This window comes from Synchiropus splendidus, chromosome 15 (assembly GCF_027744825.2).
Source record: "Synchiropus splendidus isolate RoL2022-P1 chromosome 15, RoL_Sspl_1.0, whole genome shotgun sequence".
NCBI classification, from domain to species: Eukaryota; Metazoa; Chordata; class Actinopteri; order Syngnathiformes; family Callionymidae; genus Synchiropus; species Synchiropus splendidus.
This window is the reverse complement of record NC_071348.1, coordinates 8,321,635-8,337,378: the sequence shown is the minus strand read 5'-3', so window position 1 is coordinate 8,337,378 and position 15,744 is coordinate 8,321,635. Positions and strand designations below refer to the sequence as shown.

Here is a 15,744-nt window from a genome sequence, read left to right as displayed (position 1 = left end):
ATCTTACATAAATACTGGAAATTGGGACACATCTTTTTAGTTTGTAGCAGCTTTCAAAGCGGCTATTTATGTGAGTGTAAGTTTTCCGATGGCTGTGAAGCTGCTGGATGGTTTTAGGTTTTCCTTGGTTCTGTTTTTAGCCTTTTGGCTTTGATTTAAACCGTCTTTCTTTAAATCTTCCTTCGAGAGGAGACACTTGACATTTGGACCCCGGAGCCGTCGATATCATTGAGAGAGCTGCTATCAATAGCAGATGCATTATTTGTACTATTCCATTCCATTCAGATGTCAATGTAACGGCTTCTGAGCCAAATCCTGCATCTGGCTTAATCTGAGAGCAAAATTCCGGCTCTGAATGCGGTAATCTCATCGCAGTCTGCCAGCGAGTGAATCCCCTGTCCTTGTCTAACTGATGCCGCTCTTCACCTCCAGGCACCGGGGGTGCAGGCAGTCCCCGCGGAGGAGACCCAGCCCGCCACGCCGGCCAACCCCAGCCGCCCCCTCAGCCCCCGGCAGCGGCGCGCCCAGCAGCAGAACCAAAGAGAGAACCGGGAGGCGGCGAGCCGACCGGAGGTCATGGCCAGAGCTCGCCCGCGCCAGCATCAAAGCCACGCGGGCTCCGCGGTGCTCATCGTGGTGCTCACCATCGCCCTCGCCGCCCTCATCTTCCGCAGGATCTACCTTTCCAACGAGTACAAGTTTGACTACGAGCTGTGACCCCGCCATCTTCCACTGAACTGCGAGGTCACTCGCTGAGCGGGGGTGCTCTCATTCCTAAAGAGGGGACGTCCCACTCGCCTTTTTTTTTTTTTTTTTTTTTTTTAAATCAATGTGAAGACCACTTAAGTCTCCCGCAGCTGCTTGGTCTCAGTTGAAATGGTGGGGAAGTAATCCTGCCTCCTCGCTGTGTCTGCAGGAGCGGATGCCTCCTCACTTGGTCACATTCTTAAACTCCATTTTTAATCTTTGTTTTAATTATGGCCACCACCCCTCCCCCGAAAGGAGCTCTGCATGATTTGTGTAATTTATGGTCATTTGTTGTACAGCAGCAGCTCTGTTGTCGCCTTCAATGTTTCCTCTGAGAAAATAAAATGGGGGCTTTAACCCAAATCCTGCGCTGGCTAAGTCGTAAAATGTAAATGCTCCGTGAGTAAGCAGCATACATTTGCATTTTAACTTTAACATTGACCGACTTTCGATGCTCGGTGACCCATTCATCATCCAAACAAGCCCATCCGAAACTTCCCGTTCCTCAAGTGTAGGCCCTGTTTCCCAAGTAGTGGAAGGATAATGGCTTCATGGCTCTCACCTGTTGGCACTAACATTACCATCTGGAGCAATTGTGAAACTATATTCCGTGTTGATGTCAGGAAAGAGAAGTTTTGTGTCAATAAGGTTTAAGCGATTCTGACCTAATAAAGATCTTTGTATGTCAGCGCCATCTGAAAAGTGTCTGTGCAAAAGTCCCTGCGTCGCCAACTTCCCTCGCGCAGGACGGCTGTGGGGTATATTATCAATGTTAGAATGGAAATAAAAAAGGGGCTCAGAAGTTCAGTTTTCCTTTCATTTGTGTGATAGAAAAGAGACGTCAGCTGCAAGTTGTGTATGTCATATTATTTGAAAACAATCTATAAAAATAATGAAGCCATATTTATTATTATTATTGCTGTTGTTATATTTATATTTATATCTATATTTAATCGATATTTCTGTTTATTTCATATAATAAAAATGAAATTAGATTTCAACAAATTTGTTTTTTACTATCTTAAATTACAAATGGCAAAGAGGCTTGAAAATAATAATGTTAATTTAAAAAAAGTTATGAGCCATTTAAATTATATTATAAGAGGGTTAGGGGTCCTTTATTTGTCCCACAGAAGTGAAATAGGAAAGTACAATTAACTTTCCTTTCATTTTTGTGTTAGGAAAGGGTTGTTTTGTAAATCCAATATCCAACATTTCGGTTTGGATCAAATGAAAATGATCACAGACAATTGTACATGTAATACATTATTTAAAAATCATTTAAATATATTAAATAATATATAAAAATAAAGATTGTGCCACTCTCCAAATATTTTGGTGCCTGCCTATAAATCACTGAGGACCTAATATTCACCTAATATTGCTATTTTTCATCGTATTTGAATGCATTTTACTTGGATTCCTGCTTGGCTTGAACAGGTTTCAGGTCCTCATTTAAGGAGTCTTGGATTCACTGGAAATTTCGTTCCCGATTTGTTGCTGGCAGTGGAGAACTCAATGGAGTTGAGTGTATGTTCAGTATTTAAATGTGAGTTCAAGTAAGGTTTACGCTCACACCCTCAACAAAGACCCGAGGAAAGTTGTGGAACCCTGTACAGTGGGACTAAACCCTGGAAAATGTTCATTTCTTTGACAAATGTAATGGAGACTGCTGGCTCTTCAGTGGTTGTGTCAAGGCTGAACCTCAGGATGGACCCAGCATCAGCAGTAAAACGCTGTACAACTTGGAACTGTGAATGTTGATAGTGTTCCAGGTGCATTGTGACTGTGAACAGAAAAACACGGCGGTGCTTAATGTCAGCCCTTGTGACGGTGAAGTGTGAACAATTCTGTCACGTGTTGAATGTCAAGAACTGTGGGAGAGATAAACGAATGGAGAGGCAACATCTCTGGAATAATGAGGTGTGGTTTCCCGCACTGTCTTCTTGTGATTGACAGAGTCGGAGAGCAATAGTTCAGAGCTAATTGAAGGCGTCGCTCGCTTGTGCTGAAGCAGAACAAAGGTCTTGAGATGCCTGAGGAGGCGGGTGGGGGCAAATGAAGTTCTCATGAAAAGACCTTTATTGTTGCAGATTATTTTAACAGGCAGGTGGAATTGCCTGCCTTCTCTGGTGCCCAAGGATGGTGCCTTTTTTCAGCACTCCTCCTGCGTCCCTCCGTCCAGACAGCCTCCGATCCACCGGATAGATGGTGGACACATGGGGGTAACGGTCATCTAGGTGTCTTGGTTTACCTTTGACCTCTCAGTTGATGGTCGGTGTTTTTGACTCCCGTGTCAGGCTTGCTCCTGAAGATATATATATATCAAATATAAATGCACATCCTTCTCAGCCTTCTAGATGAGCACGCTGTGCTCTGACGTCGTCCATATAGCTCCTATAGCCAGATGGTAATTTGATCTCTCCAACTGTTGTGTTGCACCGACAAGGATTATCTCAAAAGCTGCCGCAAACAGAAATGGCACAACCTATAGCTGCTGCCACCTTGTGGTCAATTCCAGGAGGTCACAGCACGTTTGTGAGGAGCCTCGCTGTGACGGTCTTCCAAAGTGCAGTTGACTCACTTGACTTGCAGTCACCCAAACCTTGAAGTCTAGAGGCAGGTCCTGGCCAACTTAAACGTCGTGTCTGACCGGTGGAGATGATGTGGAGAGGAACAGGACCACCGTCATAAATCACCACATCCTCCAGCTCGAGGCAAGAACCTACAGGAAGTCCGAGTCACTGGGCTGGAAGAAGAATGGACATCAAAGTCTTCGAACCCCTTGCAGACACTTCCAAGTCACATTCAAGGCAAAGTTTGGTTTGGTTTTCAACACTTTCAGTCAAACCAAGACAGTTTGGTGACGTGTTAGAAACATGACAGTCCTTTTACTGAATTCATATCAACTCAAGGAGGGAACCACTGAGGTCCACAGAGCAGATCAAGACCAGATTTGGGTAAATCGCTGGCTTAGTTTGAGCCTACATTTATTCAGCTGACAAAGCTCGACTTCCTCGCCTGTGATCACTTCCTGGACTGTTTTGCAGGCAAGAATCCCTGAGCCAACACGCTCTGGCGTGACAGATAAAGCTCTGAATTCACACCCTCACACTCTTCCTATTCATTTTCTCGGTATTAATTAAACAAATCTCCTCCCACCTCCCTCCGCGCTTGATCACTCTCCCCCCTGCTGCGTCACACCATGTCTGCGAGCGCCAGCCTGATGTTTGGCTCCTGAAACGCATGTGATGATCACTTCCTGTTTCTGGTCCTGGTGTAAATACAAAGGTGGCCCAAATGTTCATGTTCAGGTCAGTGTCAGGACCACATCAGGACCTCATACAGCATCAGGACCTCATGCAGCAAGAGGTCCACATGCAGCATCAGGACCACATCAAGACCTCATGCAGCATCAGGACCTCATGCAGCATCAGGACCTCATGCAGCATGAAGTCCACATGCAGCATCAGGACCACATCAGGATCTTTTGTGGCATTTGGACCTCATACAACATGAAGAGCACACCAGGACCACATCAGGACCACATGCAGCATCAGGACCACATCAGGACCTCATACAGCATCAGGACCACATCATGACCTCATGCAGCATCAGGACAACATCAGGATATCATGTGGCATCAGGACCTCATGCAGGATCTCATGTGGCATCAGGACCTCATGCAGGATCAGGACCCCATGCACCATTAGGATCACATCAGGACCTCATGCACCATCAGGACCTCATGCACCATCAGGACCACATCATGACCTCATGCAGCATCAGGACCACATCAGGACCTCATGCACCATCAGGACCACATCAAGACCTCATACAGCATCAGGACCTCATGCAGCATCAGGACCTCATGCAGCATGAAGTCCACATGCAGCATCAGGACCACATCAGGATCTTTTGTGGCATTTGGACCTCATACAACATGAAGAGCACACCAGGACCACATGCAGCATCAGGACCACATCAGGACCACATGCAGCATCAGGACCACATTAGGACCTCATACAGCATCAGGACCACATCATGACCTCATGCAGCATCAGGACAACATCAGGATCTCATGTGGCATCAGGACCTCATGCAGGATCTCATGTGGCATCAGGACCTCATGCAGGATCAGGACCCCATGCACCATTAGGATCACATCAGGACCTCATGCACCATCAGGACCTCATGCACCATCAGGACCACATCATGACGTCATGCAGCATCAGGACCACATCAGGACCTCATGCACCATCAGGACCACATCAAGACCTCATACAGCATCAGGACTACATCATGACCTCATGCAGCATCAGGACCACATCAGGATCTCATGTGGCATCAGGACCTCATGCACCATCAGGACCACATCATGACCTCATGCACCATCAGGACCACATCATGACCTTATGCAGCATCAGGACCACATCAGGACCTCATGTGGCATCAGGACCTCATGCAGGATCAGGACCCCATGCACCATTAGGATCACATCAGGACCTCATGCAGCATCAGGACCACATCAGGATCCCATGTGGCATCAGGACCTCGTGCACCATCAGGACCTCATGCACCATCAGGACCACATCATGACCTCATGCAGCATCAGGACCACATCAGGACCTCATACAGCATCAGGACCACATCAGGATCCCATGTGGCATCAGGACCTCATGCACCATCAGGACCTCATGCACCATCAGGACCTCATGCACCATCAGGACCACATCATGACCTCATGCAGCATCAGGACCACATCAGGACCTCATGTGGCATCAGGACCTCATGCAGGATCAGGACCCCATGCACCATTAGGATCACATCAGGACCTCATGCAGCATCAGGACCACATCAGGACCTCATGCAGCATCAGGGCCACATGCTGCATCAGGATCACTTGTCGCTCTCACTCTCTCTCTCTCCTCTCACGCTCTCTCCCCCTCTCTCTCCCTGTCTATCTCTCAAACTCACAGTCTGTGATGTGTTTTGGGTCCACATGCTCGGCGCTGTGGTCTCGCTCTCCCAGACGGTCAAGACACTTGGACTCGCACATTTCCACTCAGATATCCGGACTGTACGGTACCTGGAAGAAGATGCCTCCAGCGCGCGGTACCGGCGTGCTCTTGAGCAGTAGTGTGGACGACTTGTGAAGTCACCATGCCTCCCTTCTACACTCGCTTCCTGCTGCTGCTTCTGTGTCTGCTGGTCATCGGGGACTGTCGGAAGCACCGGAGCCGAAAGAAACGGTGGTCCGCGCCGGCGACGGAGGCGCACAAGCCCGGCACGTAAGTCTGGAGGCTGCCGGAGAGCCGAGCGTTTACGCGCGCTGCTTTTGACTCACATTTACGCACACATCGGTCTGACACCGAGCCAACATGACTCAGATCGATCAGCCAGAAATGACGGTTGAACTGTAAGTTTAGTTTTAGTTACCAAAACCGCCGTTAGCGGTTGTTTCTATGGCAACTCAAGGACTATTACGCAGAAGGCTTTCTTCTTTCTGTCACCGAGGGGCGCGAACACTCGCGTCACACCGTGACATTGATCTTCACAGAGAGAGTTACCTCTTATTTAGTTGCCTTTATTTCCGTCCGGATGAAATTCTGCCACAATGAAATATGGCACGTGTCTGATCGGATCTGAGGCGCGGTCGATCCCTCGTTCCTCGTTAAAGCTCGTCTTTCTCGGTGAGCTTTGTTCTCAAACAGCTCTTGCTGAGTGGAGAATTCAGCAGGAACTGGACGATCCAGCCGCGTAGAGCGGACGAAGACTGAGGAGGAGCGGCAGTAGCCCTGAAACGTTTCTCTTTTTATTGACGATTCATTTCTGCTGTCCACATTGTGCATGATTCATTATTCAAGTTTGCATTCATCTTGAAACACTGGTGTCAGATGATGTAAACAATAAACATGAAAAAGAATAGGTTCCAAATATGGTTAATGGCTACGAGCGAAACAAGGGCTCTTTAGAATATTTCAGTGTCAGTTTGCATGGAGAATTACGGCTTCATTATTTGTCAATAAAGACAAGTTTTTTTCTGCCGCCGTCCTTGCTCTTTGAATCACCACTTGCTGAAAGTCTCTTTGAATCGCCTGCGATTAAAAAAACTGTGGGTCAATTCTCTTCAGATGTCAGTGCCACTAAACACATTTTCTTTTGCATTAATTCTGCTTCATGTTCCCAGAGAGAACTGATCACAGGGGCCTGTGGTGCTGCCAAGGGAATATGAATAACTTTTTTTTTTCGTTTTGGAGGTTTGCAAATATAGATCTGAACATATTTCAATGAAACATTGTGGAAATGTTATTAATGGAACAGATGATGACATTTTGATGGTGTTCTGAAGGTCATTCACTTGTGTAGCCTCTTACCTATCTTAAAAAAAATGCTTGAATTGCATATTTGACATTAAAAAAAAAAAAAAAAAAATCCTACCGACATGCTTATTGAATTGTGGAAGTTGTTTTATTGATCATTTAGTGTTACGCATTAATGAAGGCTAGGGAGCGCTAGCGTCAGATGTGTGAGGGTAAAGCAAACAAGCTTCCTCCCTTATGGTCTGTGATAATATTTCTTCAAAATTCCAAAAGGTATTTGTGTATGTCCTGGAGTGGACCAGAACACGCGCTGGCAAGAGGCATATGATCCAGAGGAGGGAACAAAGGAGGGGCATCGGTGCGGAGAAAGGCTCAACCTTTGAGTTCATTCGGAGGTCAGGTCGCGGTGGCAGCAGCTGCTGTAAAGAGGCCCAGCACCAAAAAAGACTTCCCCAAGCCAAGGGGCGGGTCTAAAGTTGACAACGTGGCCGGTCGGAGAGTTATAGGCACAACATTTATAGTAGCAAAAGTATATGAAAAGATAAAAAATATTGCGTATTGGTCACGACTTGGAGCTTCTCCCAGATGGCTGCGCTGTTATCCTCAATGATCTTTATTTTTTAGCGCTTCACACACACATGCATCTACATCTTTGTGAGAGCCTGTCATTGACACAATGCTTTCCCCCGCCTCTCACTCTGAACCTAAACTTAACCATGACCAAATTTAAACCCAATTATAAAGACTTATTTAGACATTTTAACTGTCACTCCACAAATATTTTGCTGTTTTACGGGAATTGCAAATACGTTATCACTGCTCCCTATTGTGTTTTTTTTTTCTGCGCAGTCAAATCTCACACCTATAAAGCAGCTTTACACCAAATACAATATTCCAAATGTTGTCTTCCTCAAGTTATATCTGTCTCGCTACAAGGGACTGATAAAATAAACCAAGACAAGGACTACAAAAATGGTGGATGCAAATTCTGTGACACCACTGGGACTAAATCCAGGACTAAATCCATGAACATTTGAAATGTTAAATAGAAACACATGAAACATAGTAGGTGCATAGATTTTTGGTGTGCCTTGACACTGCAACATGGTTGTCTGGTTTATTAATGTCTGACTGCAGCCTCCTCTGACAGGAGAAATGATGGGTGAAATTTACAGTGTAGAGATGGTGTGACTTTCAGGGGGAAGGTTGTGGGTTGCAGATAAATACCATTCCTATCTTCTTTTTCTCACCCAGACAGTCGTACAGACACGAGAATGTACTCACTGTCGTCCTCTCTCTGTCGTCTGCAGTCCACTGGCTAAAAAACCTCTGGATGGAACCAAGTCTCGGAAGCTAAAGACCAGTCACCTGCTGCGCATAGATGAGCATGATTTCACCATGAGACCCGCCTTCGCTGGTAAGTAGCGGGTGTTTCTCCTCGGGTCAGCCTGATCACAAAGACATCAACTCACGTCGCGGCCACCGTCAGGCGATAACTTGACAAGGTGTCTTCCCGCTGAAATGTATTGTATTACTCTTGTCATCATATAACTCATACGGCGTGACATTTAATAAGATGAGGGGGCGACCTGTCGGCGTGGGAGAGATCTTGTCTTCTCTCCTGTGTGCGCTGCTCTGTTCCCTTTCTCTCTTTGCTTTCACCTGCTCCAAACAATGTTGTAAAACTGTTTTGTAGTGCGAGCTGCCATCTTGAAAGACACTTTTGAGTTGGATTTCTTGCTCAGAATTACTGACTCAAATCAGTCTTCCAGTGTTTTATTTATTTCATTTATATTTATTTTATTCTGTGGTGCGAGGTGATTTAAAAAGCTGTAAAAAGGTGTGTTGGTAAACTTCAGACTACAAGAAGACCATTGATATATATATATATACAACCTCTAACTGCAAAAATGGGAAAAAAATTCATTGATCTAAATTCAAATCTTATCTTTTGAGTCAGATGTCGTCGAATGCTGCCTGCTTTACAACAGCGGCTTATCATTGCTTGGGGAGGCTGAACTTGACAGATTGATGGGCCGTGAGTTTCAACGTGTCCTTGGTCGGAAACAACTTTGTTAGAAGACATTTCTAGAGTTTTGGTATCGAGACTCAAGTGGTGGATAATGGCCTTCTGTTGTCAGTGTTTGGAACACGTGTTGGGAAGCGGAGATGGCGGAGGATTTCCATCCGCACGTGGGAGGAATCAAAGTAGGTTTGTTAACCATTTAGCCAATGTACAGAAGGGATTGCCGTGGGCTTGTATATACTACTTTAGTTTTACTTTCTCCGCGCTCCACTTCTGATAGAACCCATGTTGCATTAAACTGTGATTTTAACCATGTTTTGCACAAATTGTAATTCTAGAAACGTACATTATTATATATACATTCCCAGCTTTCATGCCTTTGGCATTGACTTCTAAAGCCAAGGAAGGTTTGCCCTCCTGAGAAGCAGAAGTGCGAGTGTGCTGGATGTAGCATTCTTTTCTGACCCACACTTGGCATCCGTTACATCCCAGGCGAGAAAATAAACCTGAATTTAAAAAATATTTGTCCTGCTCCAGAGTTTTACTTTGAATTTACAGTGGGCGGGTTCTTGTGAATTTCATATGTAAATTCTACAGGCCTCAAAAATATAAGCTCCATCTACGCAGGATGAATAAGTTTGGCCGTTGTGTCGCCGGTTGTCATGATCAGTATTGAAACTGTAAGCCTCAGTCAAGGCCACGTCCATCTCAGATGTTGTTGGTAATTCCTCACTCTAGTACTGGAGTCTCAAACCGGTCCTCAAAGGGCCGTAGTGGGTGCAGGTTTTTGTTCCAACCAATCACCCGCGTGCTGTTTGTTTCAGCTGATAACTCATTGGTTAAAATGTCTGCACTTGTTTGGTTGGAACAAAAGAACCTGCACCTGCACTGTGGCCCTTTTCTGGCTCAGTTTGAGACCCCTGCCCTAGTACAACCTGAAATCAGTGTTTTCATTGATTCAGTTACTGTAACAATCTTTTATATATTGTGTATATTGTAATGGAAGTCTATGGGAGCCGTTCCTTTAATCTGCCATTACAGAAAAAATAAAAGACAGACTAGACACTAAAATATGTGTCTTCTCTGTCAATTTATCAAAACTATGGCCAAAATATTTGGAGAAAATTGATGTGTTAGTGGTCAAATTTTGGAATATTATGGAAGTATTAGTACTGATGACCGTAGTGGAACTAAAGCGGAACTGAGATTTGAAAGAAGAATTCTGGATTTTTTATGTTGGAAACCCTCCTAGAATTTTTTTTGGGCCAGATACTAAAAACAGTCACAAAAATGTAAAAAAAATATTGTGTTCCCAAGTGGCATGTTAGGGAGTACTTTATTTTTTTTTTATTGAAAATGATTGAATACTTTCTAGTCTTGAGCAGAAGTGGAATTTAGAATTCATGGGTGATGTTTTGGGGACCCCTCTTTGGAAATGAAGATATTTCCTGTCAGTATATTTACCGAACTGACAGCCAGTCAAATTCCACTCAGTAAAACTGTTTGAATGCACCCTCTCTGCAACTGGACCCATCAGTGGGCGTTTTTTTTTTTTTTTTTTTTTTTTGAGTGCTGCAATATTGATGGATTTCCTTAGGGTTGTGTTTTCAGAGGAGATGTGCATTGCAGCAAATCCCCTCCTAAGACTCAACCTTGTCAGACTAAATAACTAAAAATACCTCCCAAAACAAAAGAAAAGTCAAACCCCCTCGACGAAGATCCTTTCATTGTCAATGAAAGTTTGCAGGTGTAACTTTCGTCTGCGATGACATCTGTTCGCTGTGAACTCTCTTCAAGCTGCTCAGGTTTCATCTCAGAACTCTGTTTACTTGCACTCGGCCTCTGCGCTGTTCACACATGGAGTCGCTCCTTTGTTAAAACCTCGCCGTGAAGTGAATGATGATCGCACGCTGGCTACAGAAGCAGAGCCAACTTTACCTCTCCCACCTGTCTCTTCTTCACCCCAGTGAGGAAGACAGGGCGGGATGAAATGCACCCGCAGCCAAATGCAGAGACAGAAAAAGGAGCTTTCTTTCTTCCCTGCTGTTGACTCCGACGTGAGCATCAGTCTCGACAAAAAATCCTCCGGTCACCTCCGAATGGTCGTATGCTACGAATGCCGATGAAGATCATCTGTTGTGTGGAAGAAATGAGCGCTAAATGAAGCATCCAACTGAGTGTTTCTTGCCCTTATGAGGCCAGAGACAGCAGCAGGGGCCCCAGCACGACTCACTTTTGTCTCCTCGCCTGCTTCTGCTGGCAGAGGACGGGTGCCATTGTCTTATTCAAACATCATCAAACACTGACTTGTGTTTGTGGCCCGCCGCCTGCTCTGTTCATTTGGCTGTGGAAGGCGCTGCTGTGACTCTGCCTGGCTTCAAAAGCGGCGACTGCAGTGTTGCTAATGAAAGCCTCTTACATGGCTGCTTCCTCGTCCTGGGGAAAACCGCAACAAGGAGCGGCGAGGAGACGCTCCCAGACAGACAAAGCCCAACTCAACCGTCCAAATGCTCCTAGTGGACGCTGCTATCCAGTAAAAAAAAAGCAAATTGTTTGTCTTGGTTCTTAAAGAGAGGTTAACGTCTGAACAAGGAGATGCAGATTCAAACTGGAAAAATGCGGCTGCATGGCCACCAGCTGAGTCAGGAGCCGCTCACCACCAACTCATCTGGAGCTGCGAAATATTTTGTGAAACTTCTACTGAAAATAAGTTGGGGAAAAAGTATGTCATATATTGGGCTGCTCTCCAACGAAATGATCCACAAGATGGTAATGAGTTGGCTCCGTCATAGGTTCCTCAAGCTAAAGTGTTGGCGGAGACATCTGCTTCCTCTCTGTGTGGAGTCTCTGTGTGGGCCATTGGGTGTGAGGTGTATAACTCAACCCGAACTGTGCACTCAGTGGGCTGTTGGGTAGAACAGAGGTGTCCAAAATGAGACCAAGAGGACACCTTTTCACCAGTCAGAGGTCTAAAAGACCATTTATGCGCAACACTACCTACAGACTCGTAGACGGACGGTGCCTTCTGTCCGTGTTCTACGTTGGTTTCGTCTGTATTTCTGCACATTTCCACAAAGCTCACAGATAAAATGGAGCAGTACCACAAGAAACCATCGGGGTCGGGGGTTGCTATTCCCACCTGATACGTAGCTCTAATGAGGCACGAAGAAAAGGCAACAATGACGGAAATTCTCCGATATATTTTAATAGCCTGACTGACCACTGCCTCCTCCAACGCATCTTTTCTGCAAGAGGTTACTTCCTCCACAGTCACCACGTTGGTTTTGAGTATGTCGTTGTTATAAACTTCTGACTATGGGCTGCTCCCCCTGGTGGACATATCGGTGAACAGCAATACCAACTTAAAGAGCGCATGGAAGCATGTAATCAGTGAATGAAGGGTACAATTCCGTATGTGAAGGGGATTTAGGTATCATCAGCTGACCTTCAGCTGAAACCTCATTGGTTAAACAGCTGGATTATTCAGAGAAAAGTAACGGTTTGGACTCCCCTGGGATGGTGCAGTCATACCTGCTCACCTACTAGGAGACACATTCGGAGCGAAACAGTCTGGATCAGGGCTGCAAATGCTTCTCTGGTGACCCGCCATAACAAGCTCGGTAATCGCATTAATTATTCAGTCAGCCAAGTGAAGCCCTGGTCTGTGCCCTTTTGGGTAATGGACTTCACCGGAGTGCTGTTTTGTGTCTCTGCTGCTGCCTAAAGTCACGGACAGATCGGAGCGTGAGGGACACTGCGTGGCTTGAGCAACTGCAGAGACGCCCTTGTTTGTTGAAACTGTGGCTTCACAGGGCGGTAACCTCTGGAGACACACTCAAACAAAGCAGCACCACTTGTTCAATGAAATGATGGTGGTATTGGAGCAAATTTACCACACTTACATTGTGGTATACTGTCGGTATGATCTCAGAAATAAAAGGATCTCAGCGCCTCAGCGGGAACATACTTCAGGTTCTATTGGAGACAAGCTTCAATTTGCTTTATAATAGGAGATAAAATAACTTCATTCAATTCAAAGAGGTGAGAAAGCGATGTCATCTTCAGGTCAAATGATTTGTGGTGAAAGAAACAGACGAAAGACCTGAACAAAGGCGCCAACCTTGCGACTGCGGCAGGCGCATATTGCTAGACCTCGACATGCCCAGCAACAATGTATCGAAGACTGTGATTGGCTGCCTGGGGCATGTTATATGAGTCCCTGCAGTTCACTGTGTTTTTGTTTTTATCATAAACACAAGTATTAATGCAACCCTGACTGTGAGGTGCACTGGCACACTGCGTATAGCAAAATGTGCGTGCTGATCCTGCATTGCTGGTTATTACTTTTGGTGGTCATTGCTGTTACCATGGCAACACAAGACCCGAAAAAAAGTGGTGAAAAATCCCCCCCCTATAATGGATGAGCTCGCTGAGGTCTCATGCCATACTGTCACATAGAGCCGTCATTCAAATCCAAAATGTTGACGCAGCAGGTGACTTCTCAAAAGTGAAAACAGCAGAGTTCAGGACAGTTTTTCGGAATTACAAAGGCTGAGTGCTGGAGCCATGACGTGACTTTGAGTCGGACAACGATGACTCACATTTCTAACTCGATGCCTCGCTGACATTTCATAGTTGACTGACAAATACGACATGAAAATGTGGGAGCACCTGCCAGAATAAAGCTGATGCTCAGAATCCCGTTGCGAGGAGGTGTGATCATAACCATGGGTGTGTAGCTAAGGTTTTGATTTGAGCCATGTATTGAAGCCCATAACCTGCCACGAACCCGCCGCGGCTGACACGACCTCAAAGGTCTTTTGAACCAGACCCCAAAAAATCAAATATAAAGTTTGCGAATAGCTTCTTTCAGTTGTTTGAAGTAGCTTGTGAAAACTCATTTTTATCACCAATCGTTCTTCTCATCTTCCGCTCTATCTGCCTGCTTTCATTTTTCTCTACGACAGAAGGAATTTAATTACAGTTGTGTGTTGTTATCTGAGTGTTGCTTTTCTTCAGTATTTGAATTATCAATCAAAGTTCTTTGTTAGCGCTAAAGTCTTTGCATAAATTTAAAGCGCTTCTAGCCAGAGATGAGTCATTGGTCTCGGCTCTTGTCTACGGATCATGGACCAACCAATGGTTGCGCATCAAGCAGGAAGTTTGGAGCATCTGACTCAACACAACTGTAAATTCAGGGAAAAACTGTTGTTTTGTTTTTTTTATCATTGTAAATATAAACCCTACACCATTTTTGTCATGAACTTCAAAGAGGCCACCAGTTTACCCTGTCTGAAATTCAAAATTGTAATTTTTTAAAGCCAAATTTTCCTAAATGCTTTCATTAAAAAAAAAATACAAAAAACAAAAACCAGTGTCATATATTGAAACAATGATTTATTTACAATCGATTTATATACTGTATATGTTCGGGGTATTATAGAGGCACTTTCAAGTGACATCACAGACATCACTCAAACCCTTGCAAGAGTCTTAAGCAGGCAAGATGATTTATTAGCTCTGAATAGCGTAACCTTACAGTAGCACCCCGTAACGCAGACCTCAGCAAAGTGCGGCCTGGGGGGGGCCCTTTGACTGTATTCATGTGGCCCTTCTGGAGTCAGAGAACTATAAAACTGACATTGTTCTTGTCTGTGACATTTTTGTCGTGTACATTGTTTTTTGTTCATTGTGAAGCAACTGAAACATAACTTGTGTGATTATTTTTAATAATTGTTTGTCTTTTCTGATGGCTATTTTAGGAGCATTTCTTGTCCCTCAAAATACATTAAAAGTAGATTTTCAAATGTATGAGACACATTGGTTTAATCTGTGAATTTTCTGTGCATTTTTACTGTGTAATTTTTGTAATAACACATGATGTCATCACTTGAATTTTTATTTTCAATTTTCTCTTAAACTTCTTTCTTTGGGTTTGATGGCCCCTCTGAATGGTCACAATAAATGAAATAAATGGCCCACTTCTGCCGTAACGCATACTAGATCCATGCGTCACGGCAAGGGCATTTTCTTTAACAGTGTGAGATGCAGTTATCCTGGTGTAAAAGTTGCCGCCCCGGAACACTTTATTGAGGAATATAAAATAGGTTGTTTAAATTCTGGGCTACAAATACATTTTCACATTATGTTTCAAATGGAATGGATCTTGTCCGTTACGGGTTTTTTTGAATCAATATTCACCAGGGGGTTCAACTGCAGAAGACCCTCATAAAATGTTTTTGAAAAAGTGGTCATTAAAGCGGAATTATTGTCCACTTTTGGAAGGAAGGAAATGAGCCATTTCCTTCCTGGATTTGTCCCTGAAGACTGCCTGACAAATAAGTGTTTGTGTTTAAAGGATTAGTTTTTCTTCCACCAGTTTATTCATTGTTCAAACCCACGAGAACATCTCGGTGGCACGGCTGCCAACGATACTTTTATTAGTTTCAGTTTGCTTCATGGCTGAGCCCACCCATGACACTGAATGTGACAGCAAGATGCTTGTTCCCAGATCCACGTATTTATAGCGGCCTCCTGTCTGCCTCCCGCAGGTAGCTGCTGTGTGGAGTCAGACCTGTCACAGACTTGTCAGATTTGCATTCAACAGGCAGCACGTTTCTGCCTGGAGTGGATTCCGACAAGCCCTCC

General features: G+C 44.8%; 2 protein-coding genes across 4 annotated transcripts in view; both read left to right on the top strand.

The window, feature by feature from the left end:
• ube2j1 (ubiquitin-conjugating enzyme E2, J1) overlaps positions 1–1,557 on the top strand; it is a 34,300-nt gene extending 32,743 nt beyond the window's left edge. For all 3 annotated transcript variants that reach the window (XM_053887135.1, XM_053887136.1, XM_053887134.1), the window contains exon 10: positions 433–1,557. In XM_053887135.1, coding sequence (XP_053743110.1) covers positions 433–717 — 285 coding nt within the window. In that variant the 3' untranslated portion in view covers positions 718–1,557. The remainder of the gene's footprint in view (positions 1–432) is intronic.
• Positions 1,558–5,739: 4,182 nt separating this feature from the next.
• The window catches only part of LOC128771628 (gamma-aminobutyric acid receptor subunit rho-2-like), a 33,778-nt gene continuing 23,773 nt past the window's right edge, over positions 5,740–15,744 (top strand). The window contains exons 1-2 of the mRNA XM_053887132.1: positions 5,740–6,038; positions 8,381–8,487. Coding sequence (XP_053743107.1) covers positions 5,911–6,038; positions 8,381–8,487 — 235 coding nt within the window. The 5' untranslated portion in view covers positions 5,740–5,910. The remainder of the gene's footprint in view (positions 6,039–8,380; positions 8,488–15,744) is intronic.